The 22,845-nt window shown below is 56.2% G+C and overlaps 2 protein-coding genes across 5 annotated transcripts in view; both read right to left on the bottom strand.

Annotated features, from left to right (window-relative positions):
- Window positions 1–13,892, bottom strand: part of LLGL2 (LLGL scribble cell polarity complex component 2) — a 34,984-nt gene extending 21,092 nt beyond the window's left edge. Inside the window, exons 1-2 of one of the 4 annotated variants that reach the window (XM_060645393.3) lie at window positions 13,683–13,892; window positions 2,113–2,207 (exon numbers count right to left, since the gene is read on the bottom strand). In XM_060645393.3, coding sequence (XP_060501376.1) covers window positions 2,113–2,187 — 75 coding nt within the window. In that variant the 5' untranslated portion in view covers window positions 2,188–2,207; window positions 13,683–13,892. Of the gene's footprint in view, window positions 1–2,112; window positions 2,208–2,359; window positions 2,512–13,682 lie in introns of those variants that run through there. The other 3 variants (XM_060645390.3, XM_060645391.2, XM_060645392.3) reach the window with 3 other exon arrangements.
- A 1,076-nt stretch (window positions 13,893–14,968) lies between these two features.
- Window positions 14,969–22,517, bottom strand: TSEN54 (tRNA splicing endonuclease subunit 54). The gene is made up of 11 exons (XM_060645395.3): window positions 22,387–22,517; window positions 22,097–22,261; window positions 21,932–21,995; window positions 21,765–21,848; window positions 21,344–21,442; window positions 20,269–20,321; window positions 18,665–18,766; window positions 17,803–18,446; window positions 16,444–16,504; window positions 15,975–16,091; window positions 14,969–15,459 (listed from the first exon to the last, which is right to left on the bottom strand). Exons 1-11 carry the CDS (start codon window positions 22,434–22,436, stop codon window positions 15,309–15,311), a joined length of 1,590 nt encoding a protein of 529 aa, XP_060501378.1. The 5' UTR covers window positions 22,437–22,517; the 3' UTR covers window positions 14,969–15,308.
- Window positions 22,518–22,845: the final 328 nt, after the last annotated feature.

Genomic DNA, 22,845 nt, shown 5'->3' with positions numbered 1-22,845 from the left:
AAAAAGTTCTTTTCTAAACTGTAAATGGGATCGCTCACTGTCCTGCTAAAAACCCACCACAGCTATGGTGTGTTGGGCCCTAGATTCCCAGGTTCCAGGCTCCCTCAAGCTGACTCCAGGGAAGCCTGGGGCCGGGAAAGGGCTGGCATGGGTGGGACCACCCAGGCTTCCAAATATTCCAGGATCTGGCCTCATCCCCCATTCCCAACCCTTCAGGGTCCACCACTCACTCAGTGTCTAGATGAGACTAAACCAGCCCACATCCCCCCCCCCCCTCCCCCTTCCTCTTCTAGTCCCAGGAAGTGGAATTTCTTTCAGACCATCAGCTCCTTCCCTCTTTCCAAACTATAAAAGTCCTGGAGGGCAAAGATGTTATCTGAGATCCCCATGGCCCCAGCCCTGGGTAGTAGTGCTCAGGGCAGGTTTCTAGCAAGTGAATGGAAGGAGGAAGGGATTCAAGGAGCCTCCTCTCTCCCTCTCCCCAGCCAGGCCTAGGGGATGGGGCAGCCAAGTTTGAAGGCCACCAGTTGTGGGGCCCTGGTTGGGGGTGGGGGGGGGGGGAGATGATTTCTCTGCCCCAGCCCCACCCCAGCCCCACCCCAACACACAGTTGGAACTTGGGGCAGGGGTTCCTCCCTCTGCTGAGCCTGTCTGTCCGGTTTCTACTAGAATTGGCCACCTTTTTGGGGTGTGAGATCTCTCAGTGTCATCAGGGGCAATGGAGGCATACATAGGTCACCCAAGCCCCGAGGTGGGTGCTGATGTTCTGAGACCCCCCCCCCCAAACTCACGGGTTACTTCCTTCGAACCAAGGGTGGCAGGCCCCCAGGGGCCCCGAGATCCCACATTCCCAACACCTGTACCCCGTTTCCCATGGCCCAAAAATCCTGCCCACAGCTTCCTTCTGACAGTGGGAGGAGGTGCTCGTTTAGGGAAGCCCTCATCCCACAGGGGGGTGGCCTCACAGCAAAGCTCCATCGTGACACCTGCCACAGGTCAAGAAAATCAGAGGAAAATGGCAGGACACGTGGGGACTGCCACCAGCCTCAAACAAGCCCCTGGGAACTCTCTCTCCCTGGGAGGGAGCCTCTGAAGACAGACAGCAGCTAGTGTTCCTGGACCACAAACTATTTAACTCCATATAATCCTTGTAACATGTCTACGACGTGGGTGACAGGCACAGGGTCACCCAAGTGCTAAGTGGCCAAGTGAGATCTGAAGCCCCGTCCATCAGCACATCCCAGAGGGGTCCCGGCGCCCCTGAGGAGCAGAGCACCATGGTCCTCCGCTTCCTGCAGTCCACCTGGTGGGGCAGAGGGAAGCTCAGGCTCGCAGGCCACGGGCCCAGATCAAAGCAGACATAAGAGAGGCTAATTACCCCGAAACAGGAGCAGATTGCTAGGTGGCTGCAGAGCCAATAAACCACGTTGTGCTCCTCCTGTTTACAGGGCAGCTCTGGCCTTCTCAGGCACCAGCCACCCTGGGGAGGCCCTGGGGAGCTTCTGGGACCTCAGGAGCAGCAGGTTTGGGGTTGGGGCAGCCAAATGCCAGCTGTGGCACATTGTCCCAGGCGCCTCTCCCCGCTCACCCAGGCCTAGAGCTGCCACAAAGAGCTGTTGCGTTGGGCCTACAGGGACAGCTGCATTTTCCTCTGGGGGCAACGTGAGGAGAAAGGGGACAGCCACAGCCTGTGGTCAGTGCCCAAGGGACCTGGCATCATGGGAACATAGTTACACCTTGCAGGGTTCAGCCTCCTTTCACCTTTCTTGTCCCTAAGCATCCTCAACAGCACCGTGAGGAGAGAGGTTGTTTTATCCTTATTTTACAGGTGGGGAAACTAAGGCTAGACGAAGCAGGGTGATTTGCAGAGGTCACACGGCCAAGGGCACTCGGGACAGGGAGTCCTGATGCCTGGGCATCCCACTGCCCTTTCCCAGGAAAGCCTGCCAACCAGACCCCACTTCCAGAGTCAGATTCCCAAGAGGGACTGCAGGCAGCACCGACTGAAGTACCTTAATCCAGGTAAAGGCAAGGTGAGTGCCCCAGCCCGTGGAGGGTGGACAATATGGTGCCTGCCATAAACACCTGGCCGCCTCTCCCACTTCCCCTTACCTTGTTAAACTGGAAAAGGTCCCGCTTGAGCCTCTCCCTCGCAGGGTCATGTCCTGGCCTCAGGAACCGTCTCATCGTGCCTGGTGTGCAGCCTCCTAGCGAAAGAGGAGGAGCCACTGATCACCAGGGTGAGGCAGACGCACAGCCCCGGCCCCAGCGCCCATCCTGGCTCCCAGGCCCCAGCTTGGCCGGGCCCAGCCCCTCTCCCCAGGCCCACAGCGGCTTCACCGTCGACCCTCCTGCGCACCCTCGCTCCATCTGCAAAGTACAGTCGAGGGACCTCAGGGACTTCTGTACCTGGAGGTCCGGGGCTGGTTGAAGCTCTAACGCTTGCTCCTGGCCACCTGTGGCCTTATAAAGCCAGCGGGAGAAGCTGGGGGAGGAAGCCATTTCACCTGGCTTTATAGGAGTGGAGGCCCTGAGGTTAATTAGCTTAATTGTTAACCTGTTTTCTGAAAAACCATAAAAGCCCAGCTAAACAGAAAGGGAAACTTCCCAAGCCTCTCTCACGAGAGCCAGTTGGGAGGCAGAAATACAAAGGCTGTCCGCCAGGGCTCCCAGACCAGAACCCAAACAGGGGCAGGAGAGAGGCCCGGTAGCTATCTCTGGGGGCCAGCACCCCCCGGGCAGACCCTTCCTGCTGACCGCAGGGAAGCCTCTCCCACCACGACTGGCAGGAGCTTGAGTGGGTGACGTGCAGGGCACACAGTCAGAGGCCACTGGGGTTTCGGAAGCCGCAGCCCTCGCCCTGGGCTTCCCGGCTGCATGCCTCCCGCCCCCCATCTCTGTCCACCCCGGTCCCAGCTCCCCTGGGCTCTAATGGGGTGCACCGTGACTCCCTTTCCCATGGGCCTAAGTGGAGCCTTATCAGAAGAAATCTGTTCCCAATAAAGAAACCAGCTCAAGGCCCCAAACCCATCGGCCCAAGCCATCCGAATGTAGAATGCATTCCCAATCCGAGGGCAACTATTTCTGGATCATCCTTGGGGGAAGGGAGAAGGATCATCTTCTTTTCAGTTTCCGGCTTCCAGTAGCACGGCCTCCCACTGACCACAGGACACCAAGGCCCGTCCTCAGGAACACAGGGGCTCAGGCCTACTTGGACACTATAAAGAGACTAAGCAGACCCGGCCCCTGCACCGGAGGAGGTGCAGATAAAGACAGGCCAGTGTAGCATGTGGAGTGAGTGCCCTGCGAGGGGGCACCAGGCCAGGGTGCAGGTTGAGGGCAGCCCCTGGCCCAGACTGGGGGATCTGACTGGGAAAAGCCCCCGGCCCAGACTGGGAAAAGAAGGATCTGAGACCTGAAGGATGCCCTTTAGTTTCTGGCTTCTCAGGAGGTGACAAAAATTAACCATCAGGCCAGGGCTTTGCATATGAAAGGACCCTGTGTGGTCCAAGACTGGGGGCTCCCTCCAAGGCAAGTGCTTGGCAGAGGGGGGCAGCGGTGGTGGTCTTCTGGCAGAGCAACCAAGGGCTGGCTATGCTGGGAGGGGTCACCCCACTTGGCATAGACACACATCCTGGGGCAATCCAAACACCACCCCGGCTGGGAACAGGTAAAGACCAGCCCCCGAGGGCCATCACCTTCTGGGGCACCACAAAGACCGCCACTTGCAGGAGGGGGTGGGGTGGATGTGAGAGGTTTGGGCCTTTTCACATTTTGGGGAAGCCAGGGCAGAATGGGGTGCCCCCCTTCCCTACGGCACCGCAGGTAGCCGGGAAACTGCCAGGTGCCCACGGGACCCGAGGCCCAGAGCAGGTCAGGGAAGAAACATAGGTAAGTCCTGGAGGCTCTGGGGACCGAGCGTGAAAACACTGCTGGGCCTCCCGGACAAACAGCTGAGCCTCGGCCCCGCATTCCAGCTGTGGGGGAGGGCGGCACAAGCTCATAAATCAGCACCAGCTCCGCTCCGGGCTCCTGGGGGCGTCCGCTCTCCCTGCCTGGGCCTAGGTCACTGGGTCAGAAGCCAGAGGAAGCTGGGAGAGGTGCCCTGGAGGAGGAGAGGGGCCTGTAGACTCCAGGGTCTGCTGCTTTGGGCTCTGCCCTGAAGGATCCATGCCGGCTGTGGGGTCAGGACCAGAGGGCACAGGGCCATCTGTGCCAAGGACCCACACAGGCTCGAGGGTGACACGGCACAGACCCAGGGGGACGAGGTGCAGGGAGGAGGGAGGCAGACAGGATGTGGAGACTGGTGGGAGATGGTTGCCATGCCATCCACCCAAATGCCCCTCAGAACATCTGCTGCATACCAGGCGCTATACCAGACTCCTACGTGTTATTTTTATTACTTTTTAAACAGTTCGCTCAAGTAATCCCTGCTCACTGTAAAACAAAACAACAACAACAAAAAAAAAACAACCCAGAGGAGAAAATCCTCCCGAAATCCCACTACTCGTAGGCACAGTGGCATGTCGGTACATGTCCTGACCCTTCCTTTCCTTTGCACTTTTGTACAAGGTACACCTAAACCTCGTTCCGGATGTTTGTTCACCCTCCACGAGCCCCCCTGAAGTTGAGTGGAATATCTCCACTTGGCAGACAAGGGAATGAAGACCACAGAGGGTGGGGAGCTTCAAGGGCGCTGAGGAGAAACCAGCAGAACTTGGATTTGCCCCCAGGTCTGGCACACTCCAAATCTAAGGACTCTGGGAGGCAGGGAAGGATGGATGCGACAGGACAGAGGGTGCCTAATTACATCCCTGCAATTAAAAGGCACGGCCACATGCAGACACACACACTCCCACGTGCCTTCAGCTCAGAGCCAACCATGCAGGCGGGGGCTTGGGGCCTGGTTGCTGCTTGTGAGGTGCTGGCGAGGTGCCACCTGCTCCACAGTGGGCTGGGACCTCAAGGAAGGGGGCAGGTGAGGCGGGGGGAGCCAGGACCAAGACCAACAGCCACGTCTGTTCCTCACTCCAGCCAACCCCTCAACGTTGCTCCCAACGCAGAAATAACTGCCCAGGTCAAGGCATAAAAAGCGCACCCCTTCTTGAAAGGGAACAGGTCTGGGACTGGCTGGATTTACACCTCCAGGCAAACCCTCAGCTCCCCTCACCCCCGATTAGCGGGTTCTCCAGAGAGAAGCTTCAGGAACCCAGACCTGGAGCTTCATGGTATGGGAACAGACCCTACCTACTCAGCCCACACTCCTGGGTGGCGGGAAACGGGGGTGGGGGTGGGGTGGGGGGGGGTGCGTAAGGGAAAGAGCCAGGGCTTGGTACCAACAGCCAGGGCTCAACCACCATAGCTTAGCCCCTCCAAGCTGGGTGGCCTCCCAAGGTAGCTTCTCCAGGCCCAGCGAGCTCATCTGCAAAGGGGGATGCACCGGTCTGCTGGCAGGGAGCAGGCATTGTCCTAGGGCTGGGGACACAACAGTGACAAAGACAGACATGATCCTTTATGTCACCAAGTTGATATCTTTGCAGGGGAGACCGTGATGACTCACAAGTTCACAAATCAGTCAGCGGGACAGTTTCAGATAGAGAGCAGGGTCAACAAGGAAACGAAGGAAGGGGACAAGACAGAGTGACCAGGGTGTGGTGGTTGGAAGGACTCAGTGAATGTTCCCGCGTCTGGGTCTGTGGGTTTGCTGTTCCTTCTGCCATGGGATGCTTTTCCTCCAGATAGCCCATAGCCCACCCGCTCCCTCCCCTCTACTTAAATGTCCCTTTTTGGACATTCTCTTCCCAGCTTTGCTTTGCTCCTTAGCACTGGTCACAGTAAAACAGTCTCCCTACTAATCTTGTTTGTTATCCGGGCAGCCCTCCACAAGGATGAGCCTTCTCATTCTCACTCAGGACTTCTGCCCTCTTTTTCACTGCAGCGCCCCTGCTAAATTGAACGAGCAGAGGTGGAAACGTCTCCACCCAGACCTGAATGATAGGAAGTGGTCAGCCGTGGTAAGGTGCAGGGCGTGTCAGGGGAACGGAACAAGCTTGCATCTTCCAGGAGGATGAAGACAAGCACAGGGGCTGAGTACCGGCAACAGGAGAGATGAAGTGGGTCAGAAAGGGGAGCCTGGCAGGCCACCGAGGAGAGTCTCAGTCCTAGTTCACTGGGAGCCGGCTGACAGTCCTGGGCAGGGTCTGCCTTGGTCTGCCCTCCCCCACCCCACGTGGCCCTGTGTTGGCCAACCCATCTGCTCAGCCCCCCACCCCAAGCTCCATCCACTATGGTCTCCATGTGTGCTTTCATCTGAAATAACCTTCGTGTCCCTCGTGCAACACATCAAAAATCATCTAAAAAGCGTTTTCTGAACCCATCTTGACCATTCTCCCCCTCCGCCCTGAAGGCTTGACCACACGTTATGCTAAAACGATCCCTAAAACCACCATGGACAAGGGCATCCATTTAGCTCCTCAAATGTTCTCCCCAGCCTTGTGCTGGTCATTAAGCTCTCAGGGAAAATCAGGAGCCACCTAAGGGGCTGACAACGGGGAGCGGGTGAAGTGTGCTCAGCACCACGATGGAAGGCGTGTAGTCAGTAAGGGGCAGAAGACAGTGGACATGGAAACGTGCACACGATGTACCCGAGAGCCAGGTAGACTCTTAAAAATATTTACGTAAGTAGACAACACACTGGCAGGGTTATGGGATTAGTGGAGATTTTTTTTCTTCTTTTGGTTTATCTGCCTCCCAGGCAGGGCAGTTAAGAGGATCACATGTGAGAAGGGGCGAAGGCCCAGAGAGTGGTCAGGTATGAGGGGGCCCCTAAGCTCACAGGAGGCACTCAGTGCCATTGGTGGGATCACTCCTGCTCTCTTGGGGGCTGGGCTCCTCTCCAGCCATGTTAACCTGAACAGGGGAGAAGAGAGAGGCGGGTGGGACCAGCTGGATGACCTTGGGCTTCTGGGTCCCGGGACCTGGGGGTGAAGGACGTTACTACTTTACAGGCCACGCCCAACGGGGAGGCCAAGAAGAGACTGAGGCAGTCACTGGAGACGTGTAAGAAGCTCTGAGTGTCCTCCTGGCTCCCTGCACCAGGGCCGCCACATGGCCAGAGCATAACCCCGGAGAGGGGGCTTTGTAAGGAGAAACACCTCCATCCCCTGAACTCCTAAAGACTGCCCAGCCTCAGTGTCAGTTCCTGCCTGTCGCCCTCTCTGTCCTTGACGGCACTAAACTCCAAGCATCCCTCCTGGCTCTGCCCCCTGTTCCACTGGGTGCGGGCACTCAGGCTTTGGGGCTGGGCCATGTGAAGCTTGCTGACTGATGGCTGAGCTGTGTGGGTTGGGGGGCGGGGGCTGATTCTTACCCATTTTCCACACAGGTCTCTGCCTCATGTGTGGAACCAGCCTGTGAGTTCCCTGTGGGCAGCTGACCTGGTGATTCCCTTCCTTCCCTTCCTGCTGCTCAAATCACCCAACACTGCCACCGGCCATGAAACATGCCAGAGGCCAGGACTGGTCTCCCCACACCTGATGCACACCCTAGAAAAGACAGGAGAGTGGTCTCTTTGGCAAATCACACCCCGGCTTCCCTTTCCATCCTTGGGGGAGACGCCACCGTTGAGATGCATATGAACCCTGCATCTCAGGACCTCAGTAAAGAGACCAGGAGAGGCAGAGACAAAATAACCGAATGGGGCAGGCTTGTCTTGGCCCCTATCTCTAAGCAGATCTGATTGTGCTCGCAGGGAGGAAAAAGGGGGTCCCAGCCCAGACTGCTCACCCCACACAGGTGCCATTTGCCCAGAGGCAGAGGCTTGGCCAAGCTAAGCCCGTCTGTCACGAACGTGTGAGATGGGACCTGAGAAGGTCCCTCAACAGCCTGGTCAGCTCCAGTGATCTGCCAAGAGAGGCTATGCCCAGGGGCAGGGCTCTGGACACCTAGGCCCGAGGGAAAGAAGGCCCCGGTAGCCACACTCAGCACCTGGCTGAGTTCCCCATCTCCAGGAGCGCAAACAGCATGAGCTGGAGTCCCAAGCTCTTCTCTCCTTTCCCCTTTGTCTGCGCTCCCCACAGCCCCCGGCTGCTGCAGAGGCTACCCTTCCTTCCCCACGAGGGCGACAACGACATCCTGTGTGAGGCCCGCGTGTGGCTGTGTCTTTCCGTCTGCCGGGTGTGAGTAAACCTCCTACCAAGGGGAGCGGTGGGGCAGGGCTCTCACCGACTGGGGCAGTTGTCTGTGCCAACTGAGATACCCAAGGCTGCTTTGCCGGCGTCCGTGTTGCCCAGGGAAACCCAATCTCCCAGAGGCACCAGACAGTGCCCTGGCCAGCAGCTTAGCAACCACACCTTGGCTGAAAGGGCGCGGGGCTAGGTGGGAGGTGGGACTAAGGAGAACACCCAGAGAGGGGACAGAAACCAGAGGGTTGTCACTGCTGGTGTTAGGTAATAACAAGGATCGAGACCCAAACCATGGCCAGATACCATCGGAAGCACTCCACCTGCATCATCACATGTAACTCTATCACTTATGGAATAACCCATTCGGAGAGATATCAAACCCAAGCAGTTAGTGAGAGTACCAGCCCCAAACTGAGCTCTAACCTGACTGCACCACTCTGTCTGCCAAGTTCAGAGCCCTTGTGCAGGGCAAAGCCTGGATGGGACAACCTGGGTCAGTGGCCAGAGCCTCCCCGGCTGGGCCCAGAGCAGTCGCAACCCCCAACCCCATCCTAAGGAGCCACAGGCCAATCCCACAATCCTGGGAGGGCCTTCCTGCCGCACCCAGGGCTCCTCCTAGAGGGTTTCCCTCCCAGAGGATGGGGTGGGAAGTCGAAATGCATGCATTCCCTGAACACATCCCCATTCTGGAGGCCTCAGTCCCTTTCTGCAACCCAACATCAGACTTTCTCCAAGGAAGTGACAGACTGGAGTTGGCCAAGCCTGAGGAGGAAAGCCATTCTGGGAGGAGGTGGACAGCCATTCTGGGGTGGGAGGTGGCCTGCCTCATCCTCTCAGGCCCCATTCCACAGCCTCCTGCTTGCCTCAAACCTTGAACAGCTGACCCAAGGAGGTTCCAAGAGAGGTCGGCTCCAGGAGAAAGGGACAACGCCTGTCCTGTCCATGGCTGGATCCCCAGTGCTCAGTGCCCACCATGGAAGACGCTCCGATGTTATTTGAAGAACTCCCTCACCTCCTGCAAGTCTGTGCTCAAACGGGTGCCCTCGCTACCTCTCCAAGTTGCAACCCACCCCCCCACCCCAGTGGTCCCAATCCCCTACTTTTGTTCTTATTCTAAATAATTCGAATCAACTTTTAACACTTACTTTATTACTTATGCTCGTTTTCTGTCACTCACGCTCCCCACCCTTTACAACGTGAGTCCTGGGATGGCAGAGATCTCTGTTTTGTGTAAGGTTAATGGCTGGTGTCTAAACCACTCTGGGCACGTAGAGGCACCAGTAGATACTTATTACCTGAATGAGTAAACAGCTAGGACTGAATAGAGATCAACAAGGCAAAGGTCTTCTCTAGTTGGGAACCACTGACCCCAAGGAGTACTGGGTCCCACAGGGTCCCTCAGGGAACTTCCCCACCCTGTTCTCGAGTCTCTGGGCCAAGGCCAGGGTCATGTAGACATCATGCTTGGCACCCTGCTGGAGATACCTTTGTGGGTCCTGCCTCAGACCAAGGCTCCAAGACACCCCGCAAGGAGGCTCCAAGAATAATATTATTTGCTAGAATCAAATAGTCCTGTGCCCAGATGTCCCTCTCATCAAACCCTGGGAACACTGAGTCAGGTGTCTTGAGAGAAGGCTCTAGTCTCTGCTGAATTCCTTAAGGGTAGAGTCAGGTACCTAGCAGCTTCCCTGTCCCCACGCCCAGAGGAGCCTCTCCTAGCTCAAGAATTCACTGTGGTTCCTGGGAAGGGGAAGGAGTAGGGTGACTCTTCAAAGTACCAGTTTCCTCTGAGAGGCAGGGCGGGGAAGGAAGGTCACCTCAAAGGGAGCTGAGCAGAGCCCCACGGTGCCAGGGCACAGGGAAGGGAGGGTGTCCCGGGGAACCCCGGGAGCCAAAGCTGGAGAAGTGCAAAAGAGCAAGCCGTACCGATGGCCCCCGGGGGACACCCCTCTCCTGCCCCATACCCTCCTCCTCCCTGAAGACTGCTCCTGGGAAGGGGAAAACAGAGTTGCCAAACAGACCTGGCATGCCTCGACCCAGGAGGAGCCCTGATTGTGATATCGCCTGGGTGAGATAAGAAGCTTCTCGGTGCTGAGTACTCAGAAGGAAGTCCAGGTGGCCAGTGCCGCTCACGGCAGCCAACCCAGGAGCAGGGACCGTGGGCCTCTTGGGCCTCCACTCAGGTGTCTCAACAGCTGCCCCTCACACTTATGGAAGGACCAGGAAGGCTGGGGAACCCCACAGGTTTCCAGAGACTCTTGCCCGGTATGCTCGGTATGCTCGATGCAGACGGGATAGGAGGGTGGGGGCGTGTTACAGACTGTAGGAGCTCCACACTTTCTAGCTCCAGGTACCACTTCCTCTATGGGGGGAGGGGGGAGGGGGGAGGGAACTGGGGGGGGGGTTGGGAGTGGGGGACAGACACAGAGACTTGGGGCCAGGAGCCAGAAGGACACCCCTTTCCTAAACGAAGTTGAAAGAAAGCACCATGGAGTTAAAGCTCCTTAAGGACAACAGAGCAACACAAGAATGTGATTGATCCCCCTCCACCTCCAAGGGGTATAAAACGTATACAGCCAAGCCCTCTGCTGAGCAAAAAGATTAGATTGTATACCCTCTTCCTCCCAGGAAAGGCCCCCAGCTGGGGTCTGGCTACCATGCCTCACTTCTGGCTTTTCCAGGAAGCAGGGGGAAGTACCAAGGGCCACAGAAACGCAAGGTGAGAAGTTAGAAGAGGCCACTGTCCTCTCCCTCTGCCTCCCTAGTTTCAAGGAACAATATTTGCTTTTTAAAAGTTCTGACTTCCAGAGGCTTTCAAAAATCAGGATCTCTTGGGGCGCCTGGGTGGCTAAGCGTCTGACTTTGGCTCACATCATGATTTCATGGTTCATGGGTTTGGGCCCTGTGTTGGGGTCTATGCCGACAGCTCAGAGCCTGGAGCCTGCTCCGGATTCTGTGTCTTCCTCTCTCTCTGCCCCTTCCTGTCTCTCAAAAATGAATAAATGTTAAAAGAAAATTTAAAGAAATAAAATAAAATATTTTTTTTTTTTTTAAATTTTTTTTTCAACGTTTTTTATTTATTTTTGGGACAGAGAGAGACATAGCATGAACGGGGGAGGGGCAGAGAGAGAGGGAGACACAGAATCGGAAACAGTCTCCAGGCTCCGAGCCATCAGCCCAGAGCCTGACGCGGGGCTCGAACTCACGGACCGCGAGATCGTGACCTGGCTGAAGTCGGACGCTTAACCGACTGCGCCACCCAGGCGCCCCAAAATAAAATATTTAAAAAAAAAATCAGGACTTCTCAGCTGACGTCTGGACAAAGAAGCTGAATCCCCTCACAACTCATCAAGCATGTCCAAAAGGCTCAGGAGTCTGCCCGGAGGCCCACAAGTGACGCTTTTTATGCTTTATGGGGGAATTTAAGCAGCTCACACACACCCCCATGCCTGCTATAAACCAGGCCACGCGTGTTCGTGACATTTTTTTCATTCTCCTGTCAACAAGCCTCGCTGGGGCGTGGCATGGTTAAGTGACTGAGCCAAGATTATGTATATGTAGCAAGAAATCAGCAAGGCATGATCCAAAACTACACCTGCTGTCCAGAAAGACACTAAAACTTAACACCATGTTTAAGGAAACAGACTGTGAGGCAAGAGGGAGTTATGCCTCTTATTTCACACTTTCTGAGATAAGACGAGATCGGGCGCTATGTCCGTAGACTATTTTACACTTTCTAAAACATTTTACTTTCCCCACAATGGGCTCCTACTGCTTTTTGTTTTTTAAATTTTTTGTTTAGCATTTATTCATTTTTGAGAGACAGAGCACAAGAGAGGGAGGAGCAGAGAGAGAGGGAGACACAGAATCTGAAACAGGCTCCAGGCTCTGAGCTGTCAGCACAGATTCCAATGTGGGGCTCGAACCCACTGACCGCGAGATCATGACCTGAACTGAAGTCGGACGCTTAACCGACTCAGTCACCCAGGTGTCCCAGGCTCCTACTGCCTTTTTAATTTTTTAAACTAACCGTTCATCTGGGATTACGGGCCTTTTTATTCTTTTAATGCCATTGTATTCAAAAGTTCCTAAGTGCTAAATTATGAAGTTATTGAAATTGTATCATTTTGCCACCAAAGGGGACACTCCATTGACTCAAGGAACAGTAGGGAAGCAGGCTGACCTCAGACACTGGCAACACTGTCCATCGGCCCCCACAGAGATTGGCCTAGTCTAACTTTGGAGAAGAGGAGTGAGCAGTGGTCAGAGCCCCCAGAGCTGGGTTAGAGTCTTGACTGCCATAGGTAAGCACTGTGGGCAGATCGCTTAAGAAAACCAGATAAGATAAAGAAGTAGGACCATGTGTCCGAGGACCCTTCCCAATGCCTCAGCTCACACAGACACAGACTGTCTTCCTGGAAAGCCCTTGTGACCCCGGGTTGGGCAACAGCTATTCTAGACTACCTCTTCATTCTTCCCACCTGGGGGTTCCCGTATCCCTGACATTCATTCCCTCCCAGCTCCCCTCCCTGTTCACAATCCCCTCTGCGGCCTGACAGGACTTTGAGTTGTAAACTCTGCGTAAGATCCCAAGAGCCCCGGTTCAGACGCCCTGCATCTGGCACATGATCCCCACGGGAAGGGGCCCGGAGTCCAAGGCCCGCCGCCTCACCCAAAGCTCCTCGTATCTCAGGTGAGAGCCCGAGGGGGCCACGCCACGGTTCTCCCGGTTAGTCAGTTCTCACCGCCAAAGCTGCGCGTGTGTACAAAGTGTCCAGCGGGGGCAAACCGAGAGCACACTTTGCACGCTTTGGCAAGACCATATTTTTCACTCCTCACCAAGTCCCGACGTATCGCAACGCAACCCCACCCGCGTCGTTGTGGAAAACCTACTGGATCTCCAAACGTTCCCTTAAAGGTGTCCAAAGCCGCCAGACGCGGAGAAAGGCCCAGAGACCGAAGTCCCTCCCGCGGGCTTCCTGCGTCCGGGGATTAGGAGGCACAAAGGGCCGGCCGGGAGTGGGCCCAGATGGCAGGGGCAGGGACTAAGCCGCCGAGGTAACGTGCTCCGGCCGCTGCTCGAAGACAGCGGGCTACCTGAGACGCGCGTCGCCGGCCTCCTGGGCCAGGCGCCTTGCACGTGGGGCCCAAGGCCCGGGGATCCCACCCCCGCCGGCGGTGACCTCCTGCACTCACAGCCCAGCCGGGCACTTGTTTCCCCGCTTCCCCAAGCCAACGCTACTGGGCAATTCCAAAGCTCAAATCGGGGAAACGCACGCGGCTCAGGCAGGAAAAAGTTCCCAGCCGCAATTCCTACAGGTGTCTTTCTCCCAGACGAACGGAGCCACGGGATCCAGGGCTAGGCGAGCGGACCTGTACAGCTCTCCCCGCCCCGCTCCGCGGAACCAGGGGTCCCGGCCCTCCCCAGCCTTCCCGCCCCGAGTGGAGGGCGCCCCGAGGGGGCGGGCCCGGCTAGGTGCTTCCGGGCCCGCGCCTCACCTGGAGCCCCAGGCCGGCCCCCGCCCGAGGCCTCGGCGTCCCACGGCTCCCGCCGCCGGCTCCGCTCACTCCGCCGCCGGCCCACGGGCTGCTGGGCTGCCGTCTCCTTCCTGCTCACCTCCGGCGCGGCGAGCAGGGGGCGGAGCCGCTGCTATTTACATAAAGGGCGAGCCGGGAGGGCTTGCAGGGCCGCGAGCGCCGGGCCCCAGCGGCCCGCCCCCGGGACTGGCCCCGCCCCCTGAATTTCTGCGCCGACGGGGCGGGAGTGCAGCGAGGGCGCCCTCGGGAGGCGGGCGGTGGCCGCTCTCTGGCCAATCCACGTCCCGGGGGAAGGCGGGGGGCGGGACCGCGGCCCGCGTGAATATGCACGAGGCGTTGCCGGCCCGCCCCCCGGCCTCACCTGCGTTCACCTGGACTCACGACGCACGCCGCGCCCAGTGTCCTGCCGCGTCCGGGAGGAGGAAATAGTCCCTGGGACGCGCCGGTGTCCTAGTCACCTCCCAGGCGGGGCCGCAGAAAGGAACCGTCCCTCCCCCACGCCGGCCCTAAGCGGCTGCGGGAGGGGCGTAGCCAGGCCGGCTCTTCCCGAGAACACCCAGCCCACTCAGAGCCGGTGACCCGCGGACAGGAGGCCAGTTTTCGGGGCCCTAGAGCGTGGTGGCCCGGGGACTGGGGTGTCGCCGCGAGGCGCCTCCTCTCGGAGCGGGCCCCAAGCCTGGACCCCCGTCTTCTGAGTTGCTGCTGAGGCAGGACGGTGTCCGATGCCCCAAGGGACAGACAGCAACATTGACCAGAGTTTTTAGCACAAAGGGGGAGCGGGTTGGAGCGAGGAGGGGCGAACGGAAGGGGCGCGGAGGCCGGGGACACGAATGGCACGCTCCACACACAGCACGACTCGAAGCCGCCAGGGTTCAAGCCACATGGATATGGTGCCTCTCCACCGCCCTTCTGCCCAGATGTGGCTGCATTCAGGGAAGGCTCCATCGAGGCCAGCCTCCCTCTACGGACTGCCATGCAGTAAGCCGAAAAGACTAGGTCTGTGACTTCCCGTCCCCTGGTTGCACAGGCCCTGACAAAGGTGCGCGGTGGCGTTCTTGCCCTCCTATTTCTCTTTGCTTCCGCACCAGAGAAGCCCTCGCTCTCTGTGGGTCTGCAAAGCAGAGGTGAGAGCCTTGGGGGATAGCTCCCACAGACCACAGGATGGAGGGAGAGGGAGTGTTGTTCTGCACTCCCAGGATCGGGCTGGGGACTTGTTCACTATCTCCAGTCACAGCAGAAAATGGATCTATTTTTTAATGGCTTTGGCTTTATCGCACGAAGCAGGCACCCTCTCATTTAAAGGCACAGAGTCCTCTCTTCTGCCCCACCCCGCTGGGTCTCTGAAATCTAGTCCTGAGTTCCAAGGGGATCACTGCAAGGCGGCGATCTCAGGCATGGGGCTATGGAAGCCAGGTAGGGGGCATGGCATCTTTCTCCTGCAAGCATCAGACACCCAGGGCCAAGGCCCAGACTAGCTCCTGAAGCTACAGGTCAGCGTCTGGGTATAGGAGGCAGCTGAGATGGTCCCTGAGAGTAGACAGTCCAGGTTCCCCAGGGCAGGTCCCAAGCCCTGCCAGAGCGGTGTGATCAGTGTTCCAGATCCCTGGGCAGCGTGAAGTCCCTGAAGCTGTAGAAGGAGATGTCTCCATGATCCACCAGGGCAAAGATCAGAGGAACGTCCCCACTCTGGTAGGACAACCGCTTGAGGGTACAGAGATCTGGAACTGGCTCATCAAATCTGTAGGGATAAAGTTAGACTGAGACAGAGACATAGGCAACCATAAGCTTTGAGACCCAGCCCTCTGAGGCTGCCAGGGAAGGGAGATGGTAAGACAGGAGTTGGGGGTACAAGAAGTCTGGCGCTGGACTCTCCTGTCTGCAAACTGCATAGCTCTGGTAAGTTCTCCAAGAGCAACCCAGGGCCTTGGGTGGATAAGGGAGCTAGGAAAAGTAAGGTTCTCACCACTCTTAGCCTGTGAATCCCTCTGATTCATATCCCTCCTACTGGGTGAGCCCTGCACTAAATTGGCACAGGAGAGAGACTACCAAAAATGCCAGGAATAAGGGCTGAGGATTTGGGAAAGCTCCAGTTCCTGTAGTACTAATTGGCTGTGTGGCCCTGGGTCAGTCACAGCTCTCTGGACCTCTGGTTTCTTTCAGATTGCCAGACTGCCCAGGGACATGGAGAGGACGTCCACTTGGTTTACAAGAGAACTGGCAGTAACCTGAGGGTAGGGCTCAATGGTCTCATACCCACTAATGCACATCCGGGCGTAGGGCTTGCCAGGGTTATTCTTTCGGAATGTGGCCACAGCATCAGCCTGGTAAATGTCAAAGCTGATCTCCAAGCCTCCAGACTTCTCCAGCAACCTGAAGACAGAGTGAGAAACCTTAAGAAACAGGGAATCTCCTACTCCTCCCCCTTTCCTTTCCATGCCATGCTTTTCCTCCTCCAGTTCCAGGAAGAGGCCTCCTCCAGGGGGAACTGAGGGCCTGCTGTGAGGTGCCACTTAGGCAGAGGGAGGCTCAGCTGCCTATCTCAACCCTCGGGCTAAATCTACCTCTTGCCACTCATCCCTCCCTCTCCCCTAGAATATCAGCCAGGCTAAGGGTCCCTGGAATGATCCCCCAGCTCATGCGCAACTTTAGGAGTCAAATCCCAGCTGCCAACTCCTGCTGGCAGCCAAGGTGCTATGGAGACAGGCACCACCTGGAAACTCACCATGTACCTCCATCGGCGAGGTGTGTGGTCTGCAGCACAGAGATCTGTTGAAGCACTGTGGCTGTAAGGACATAAGGTCAAAATAAGATGTTGGAGGGGCGCCTGGGTGGCTCAGTTGGTTAAACGTCTGACTTCAGCTCAGGTCATGATATCGCGGTTCATGATCTTGAGCCCCACATTGGGCTCTGTGCTGACAGCTCAGAGCCCGGAGCCTGCTTCAGATTCTGTATGTCCCTCTCTCTCTGCCCCTCCCCTGCTTGCACACATTTTCTCTCTCTCTCTTTCTAAATAAATAAATAGCCATTAAAAAAAAAAAGAAAACAACGTGCTGGGGAGAGAAGTCCACCATCCACAGACTCCTCTGACATTTCTTTTTTTTTTTTTTTTTTTTTTTTTTATTTTTGGGACAGAGAGAGACAGAGCATGAACGGGGGAGGGGCAGAGAGAGAGGGAGACACAGAATCGGAAACAGGCTCCAGGCTCCGAGCCATCAGCCCAGAGCCTGACGCGGGGCTCGAACTCACGGACCGCGAGATCGTGACCTGGCTGAAGTCGGACGCTTAACCGACTGCGCCACCCAGGCGCCCCTCCTCTGACATTTCTGAATGTGCCATCTAGTTTCCGATTGCCGGACTTAGATTTTTTTTTTTTAAATTATAAGTATGTCTCATGCAATATTTGCAATATACTTATACTAAAAAAAAGTTAGCTGTTTATCTGAAAGTCAAATTGAACGCATCTGGCAAACCTAATCTAGTTACTTGGAATCTCCCATGTTCTTATAAAAGATCACAGTCTCCTGAATCTGTTAATATAGTTGTTGCCCTGTCAGTTCCCTATTTTTATCCTTCAAGTTTTTATTTAAATTCTAGTTCATTAACATATAGTGTAATATTGGCTTCAGGAGTAGAATTTAGTCATTCATCACTTACATACAACACCCAGTGCTTAGTTCCCTGTCCTTAAACATGCAGGGTATACACAGTAAGCCTTCCTTTTATTTGGCCAAGATGGCACCTCCTTGTTCTCCTCTAACAGAGCTGGGAGAACAGGGGACCACAGCTAGCTGGTGGCAGAGCCATCCACGTGCATCTTATTATTTTTAAGGCCCTAGTTGTAGTTTTCATTCCTCCTGGCCTCTCCCCGGACACAGACTTGCCATTTCCAAACCTTCCCACGTGGGTCCTTTTGCTGCTTTCCAGAACAGACTGTCCTTGTGGGTTCCACTCCACTGACAGCTCTCTCGGTCCCATCTTTCTTAAGCCTCAATTAGTCGTGGTCAATCCATACCCCCTTTCAAAGCGTTAGGATGCCTCAGCTGCCAGGGGCCTGTGGGGCTATGGCAGGGTGAGGGGGTACCTGGGGAGTCTGCCTGGCCAGGACTCAGCAAGGGGTGGACCGGCTGGTCCCACAGGTGTGCGGGGCGGCTCTGGCTCTTCTGCAGGTGCCTCCGCTGCAGCAGCTGCTTGTACTCCTGCCAGCTGGAGCAGCACTGCACCTCGGGATCTGCGTTTACATCTTCCCGGAAGCGTTGGGCCTCTGCTTGTTGCTCCCGTTCTCGCCTGGAGAGCTTCTCCTTCCTTTGGTTCAGCTTCTGGCACCAGGATTCAGCATCTGTCTCCCGCCCAGAGACGTTCGCTGGGAGCAGCTCTGGGGCTGGGGCCAGCAGGAGGGTGTGGCGGCTGTCTGAAGCCATGTTGGGGAAGGAAATCTGCTCAAAGTTCCAGCGTGGCTTACGAACCCCCTTGACCCCATTCTCTACTTTGCCACTCTGCTGGCTGCACCCACCCCCCTCGTTGGCCAGGCCAGGCCAGGGCTCCAGGGCTCCCAAAAGCAGAGAGGGACCCGTTGGACCCTTTACAGGGCTTGACTCTTGAGGTTTCTCCTCTGGGCATCGGCTGTTCTGGTTGCAGGGAGGTGGGCTGGAGGTTGTCAGGCTCTCAGTTGTCTCATCCACCCCCTGTAGGGGATTCTCCAGGGCCTTGGCCTTCTTATTAATGGACCTGAGGGACGTGGGGAGGAAATCCAGCACATCTGCTCCTGATTGCTGAAGTGCACATGTCCCACGCACGCCTACTGCCTCCAGGGTCCTACGAGGGAGCCGCCCAAACCCAGCTCTTAAGACAATGCATTCTCCAGGGTTCCTAAAATGAGCATTCCCTCAACAGCTCCACTCCCCAGAACTCCCTGGGGGGGTGTGTGGCCACATGGGGAGCATTACCGAGAGCTGGAGCTCCTCCTCTTCCTCTTGCCATTCCGATCCTCCAAGCACAGGGCACTGCCATCCAAGTTCAGCTGTCTCTCATAAGGGGACAGGATGGAGCTGTGGGGTTGAGAATTGGGTAGGCAACAGACCGACTTCCTCACTTTGGAGTTCCCAGTGGAATCTGTGAGGCACTGGCCCAGAGGAACAAGTCGGTGGGCCAGGGTCAAAGCCACACGCCAGGGCAAAGGCCCTGGGCAGACCTGCAAGCGAGCTGAATGGGGGCAATCACAGGGCCTGCCCATGCATCTTTGCCCAGGCCTCTGGGTCTCACCAATGGCACCTCTGAACAGAGACTTATTGGAACCCGGGCTCCTGCAGAGCCAGCAATAAATGATTAATCACTGGTGAGAAAAACCAAGAGAACTAGAAAACTTGGAAAATACAGAAAGATAAAAATGAACAAAACCACAGATACCCCTGTAACACACATACTGTCTCCATATGTCTTTTTCTACAAAAAATGACATTGTACTAACATACTGCTATTTAGTCTTTTTTATACTTAAGAATATATATTACAGACACGGCCCCTTACCACTATAGCATTCTTCCCTGCCATGATTTTTTATGGCGCTAAGACTCCACTGTCCAAATGGCACCCACCACTAGCACAAGGAGCCATTAAGGTTAAATTTAAATCCATGAAAACTAGACAAAAATTCAGTCCCACAGTTGCAAAGCCACATATATTGGATGGCATAGACATAGACTGTTTTTATCACCGTAGAAAGTTCTACCAGACAGTGCCGCTCTAAAGGATAAACTATAATTTGTGTGACCATGCCTTCCCGTTGAACTCACAGGATGTTTCCAAGTTCACCATTTTGCAAAGTGATGATGCTTCATGTAAGGTCCCCGCTAAATGCAAATTCTGTGGGGGCAGTGATTTTGCCTTTCTTCAGCAATGAGCCGGGGCCTGGCACCCAGCAAGCGATCGACAAGTATTGTCAAATGACTGAACATTCTCGCAGGTGAACTTATGCACACATCTGTGACTATTTCCTTAGGATATATCCCACTTTCAGGAACGAAAGGACATGGCTGTCCCAGAGCTTTCGCGACGTACTGTGAATCAGCGAAGGCTGTACCAGTTTCCACTCTAAGGCTGATCATCTCTATGACTCTTAGCAATGCTGGGCTACTAAGGTGATGATCTTTAGAGGCCCCAGAAAGAAAGAACATCTAACTTGGCAAAAGGTATGTGAGACCCAACTCAACCGTTAATTCCTCACTTGGTCCTTCATTCAGGCACGCCCTCATCAAGTGTGCTCGCACCCTGATTAAGGCACTGCTCTGGTGCTACAGCTACATGCCAGGGACCTGTCGTGAGCTGCAAGTGTTCACTTGTTACCTGTGGAGCGAACAGGCTGAAGATGGGGCTCAATGTGATAGCCCGGGATAAGCTGAAATGACCCAGATTTGTCCCAACGCGCCTCTCAATAGAGCATTTCCAACAGAGCCCATGTCTCCAGCCAAGGAGAGGCCATTTTCCACTTTGGGGCTTGTCTACCAGGTCCCAGGATTAGAACAAATGGGAGGGAGATGGGATCGGGATTTACCTTGGTTGGAATCGTCGAACCACATAGCCCAGTCTCTTCAGGTGGCTGAAGACCTCAAAGAGAACAAGTAAAGATCAGACGTCCACTTTTGAAAGCACCAAATGGTTCCTCCAATCGGGAGCCATTCCCCACCCCCCTCCCCTGCCCCTCCTGCACACCCCGATTCCAAACCCTGGCATGGGTTGGACCATACTCCATTATACACACCCTCCCCAAACGAAGGTCTCAGTCTCTGAATTCCTGTCTCTTGCTTACCTTACTCTGGGCACAAATAACATTTAGCACTTTCTTGATTTAAATGTGGAATCCCCAAAAAACAATAGCTGATGAAGCAGGAAATGAACTACACCCTAGAACGTTATGATACCAAAGCTGTCCAGAGTGAAGCTCCTGACTACAACGGGAACAAGAAGGTGGCAAAGGTGGTAGACAGCCCACCCCCTACCCCTGCCACTCAGCCCTACACCTCCACAGACAGGGGTACAGTAGGAGTGGTTTTTGGTAAAGAACCCCACGTCCATCCTTGTGTTCTAATGCCCGCATCAGAGAGATGTATACAGGAGTGCCCCCATCCTGCTTGATCTCTCAGCAGCCTTCACCACAGCCACCCACTTTGTCCTTCTCTCGGCCTCTATGATACCACCCCTCCTGGTTTTTCTCCTGGGCTGTCAGACACTCCTCAGTCCCTGTTTCTGGTTCTCTATCTCCCCCCACCCCCCCCCCCCGCCCCCACACCCCATCTCCTCACACTGGAGTGCTCCAGGTCTCAGACAGCTCTCTACTCTGGCTACACTCCCATACAGCCCTGTGGTTTTAAACACCGTCCATGTGCTCGTGATGTCCACATTTGTCTCTAGCCTTGGGTTGTTACCCTGCTCTGTCTTCTTCCTAGCCTTTGGTTCTGTGAAGTCAAATCGTTCAGTTGATTTGCTCACTTGTTACCCATTGCCACTAGGATGCAAGCATCATGAGAGCAGAGCCCTCACCTGTCCTGTCTAGAACCTCATGGGTACTTACAAATCCTCACTGACTGGGTGGATGGGTGACTCCTCTCCTGGGAGAGGGTGGCAGATACCTGGTATTGCAGGAAAGTCATGGTGTCCTCACTCAGCAGTAGCTGGTAGGCCTCCTGAATAGACAGTGGCAGGTCTTGGTGGAAAAGCTGGATGGAGCCCTGGAAGTGGGGTCAACAGCTCACCTTGTGGCTGTGGTGGCACGCCCAGTGGGGCAACTTCCAGGCTGGGATATATGGGCACCCTCTCCCCTCCCCGCCCCCAGCATCACACAGCAAGAATATGGCCAACTGGGAAAGGAGGGCAGCACCACTGCTTTGGACTGGAATCCCTGTTCTCTACACGGTATTCTTGTCTCCGGCTCTGGAATTCAGGTTACAAGCTTCTTGAATACTCCGCTGCATCTACACTTTTTCTCCAATAAAAACGTCCTTTGGGTTCCTTGGTCCCAACCCTCCCTCACCCCCCAGGGGCCCCACTCACACACTCCAGCAGATATAAGGCCTCTTCGGGGTGAAGCCGCTGCCGGCCCTGCTCTGAGAAGCCCATGGTCTGCCAGAATTTACCCTGTGTAGGACCCAGAGCAAATGTCACAAAGGAGCCAGAAAGGCAGAGAAGGCAGGTCTCTCTCCCTGAGCCCGGCAGCTCACCGCTGGAGACTTCAATTCCACGAAGCCCTCTTCCGGTCTCCACTCGGCAGCCACCAAACTGCCCCTAGCGAAGAGTAGGGAGGAGTCGGTCTCAGTCCACCCGCGCAGTCTACGCGGTCCGGCCGCCCCGCTTGCCCCGGCCCCGCCCCGGCCCGTCCCCCTTACAGGCGCTCCACGCGCTCCTCCGCCAGCAGCTGCCACAGCTCCTCGCGGCACTGGCGCAGCCTCTCGGCCTGGGCCACCGAGCCGTCGGGGAGGAAGTCCTTGGGCCCATGCGAGCGCGGAGGCAGCTTCTGGGACCGCGAGCGGGCGGCGAGGAGCTCCCGGGCACTGGGGAAGGAAGGGACGTGGGGTCAGCGGCGCACAGTCAGGGCCGCCCGGTCCCGTCCCGGATTCCCGTCCCCCTTCCCCACGCCCTCTCCGCGTGACCCGCGCCTCCCTGAGCCAGAACGCACCTGAGCACGCGCCCGGCGGGAACCTCCACCTCGGCGGGCTCGGGCTCCATCGGGCCGAGGTCTGCGGCTGCGCGCGCACCGCCCTCGGCCCGCCCACCGCCTGATCTCCGCGGGGCCCTAGCGCCCGCGGATCCTGCCACCGCTGCGGGCTCAACCAACCGGCTTCCCACCTTCCTGTCTTACCGCTGCCAATAAACTTGTGCCTCGATTCCGGGGACAGAGAGATTGCAGGTTTCTGGATTTGTAGGAGCTCCTCTCCTCCCCAGCCCTGCCCTGGGCTCCTCTCTAGTAAAAATTGAGGACCCCGGCGTCTGAGAGTGTAGTATGGATAAATGATCTTCCCCTCCTTAGCCCTGGGACGCTTAGTCTCCACCACTCAGGCTGGACAAGGAGGGAAGAAAGGATTTAGAGAAGGGAGAGTTGTGGGTTCTCGCATTCCAGCCTCGTAGACTGGCCATC

This window comes from Panthera onca, chromosome E1, assembly GCF_046562875.1.
Source record: "Panthera onca isolate mPanOnc1 chromosome E1, mPanOnc1 haplotype 2, whole genome shotgun sequence".
NCBI lineage: Eukaryota > Metazoa > Chordata > Mammalia > Carnivora > Felidae > Panthera > Panthera onca.
Note: the sequence above shows the minus strand (reverse complement) of the source record. Positions and strands in the feature narration are given on the sequence as shown.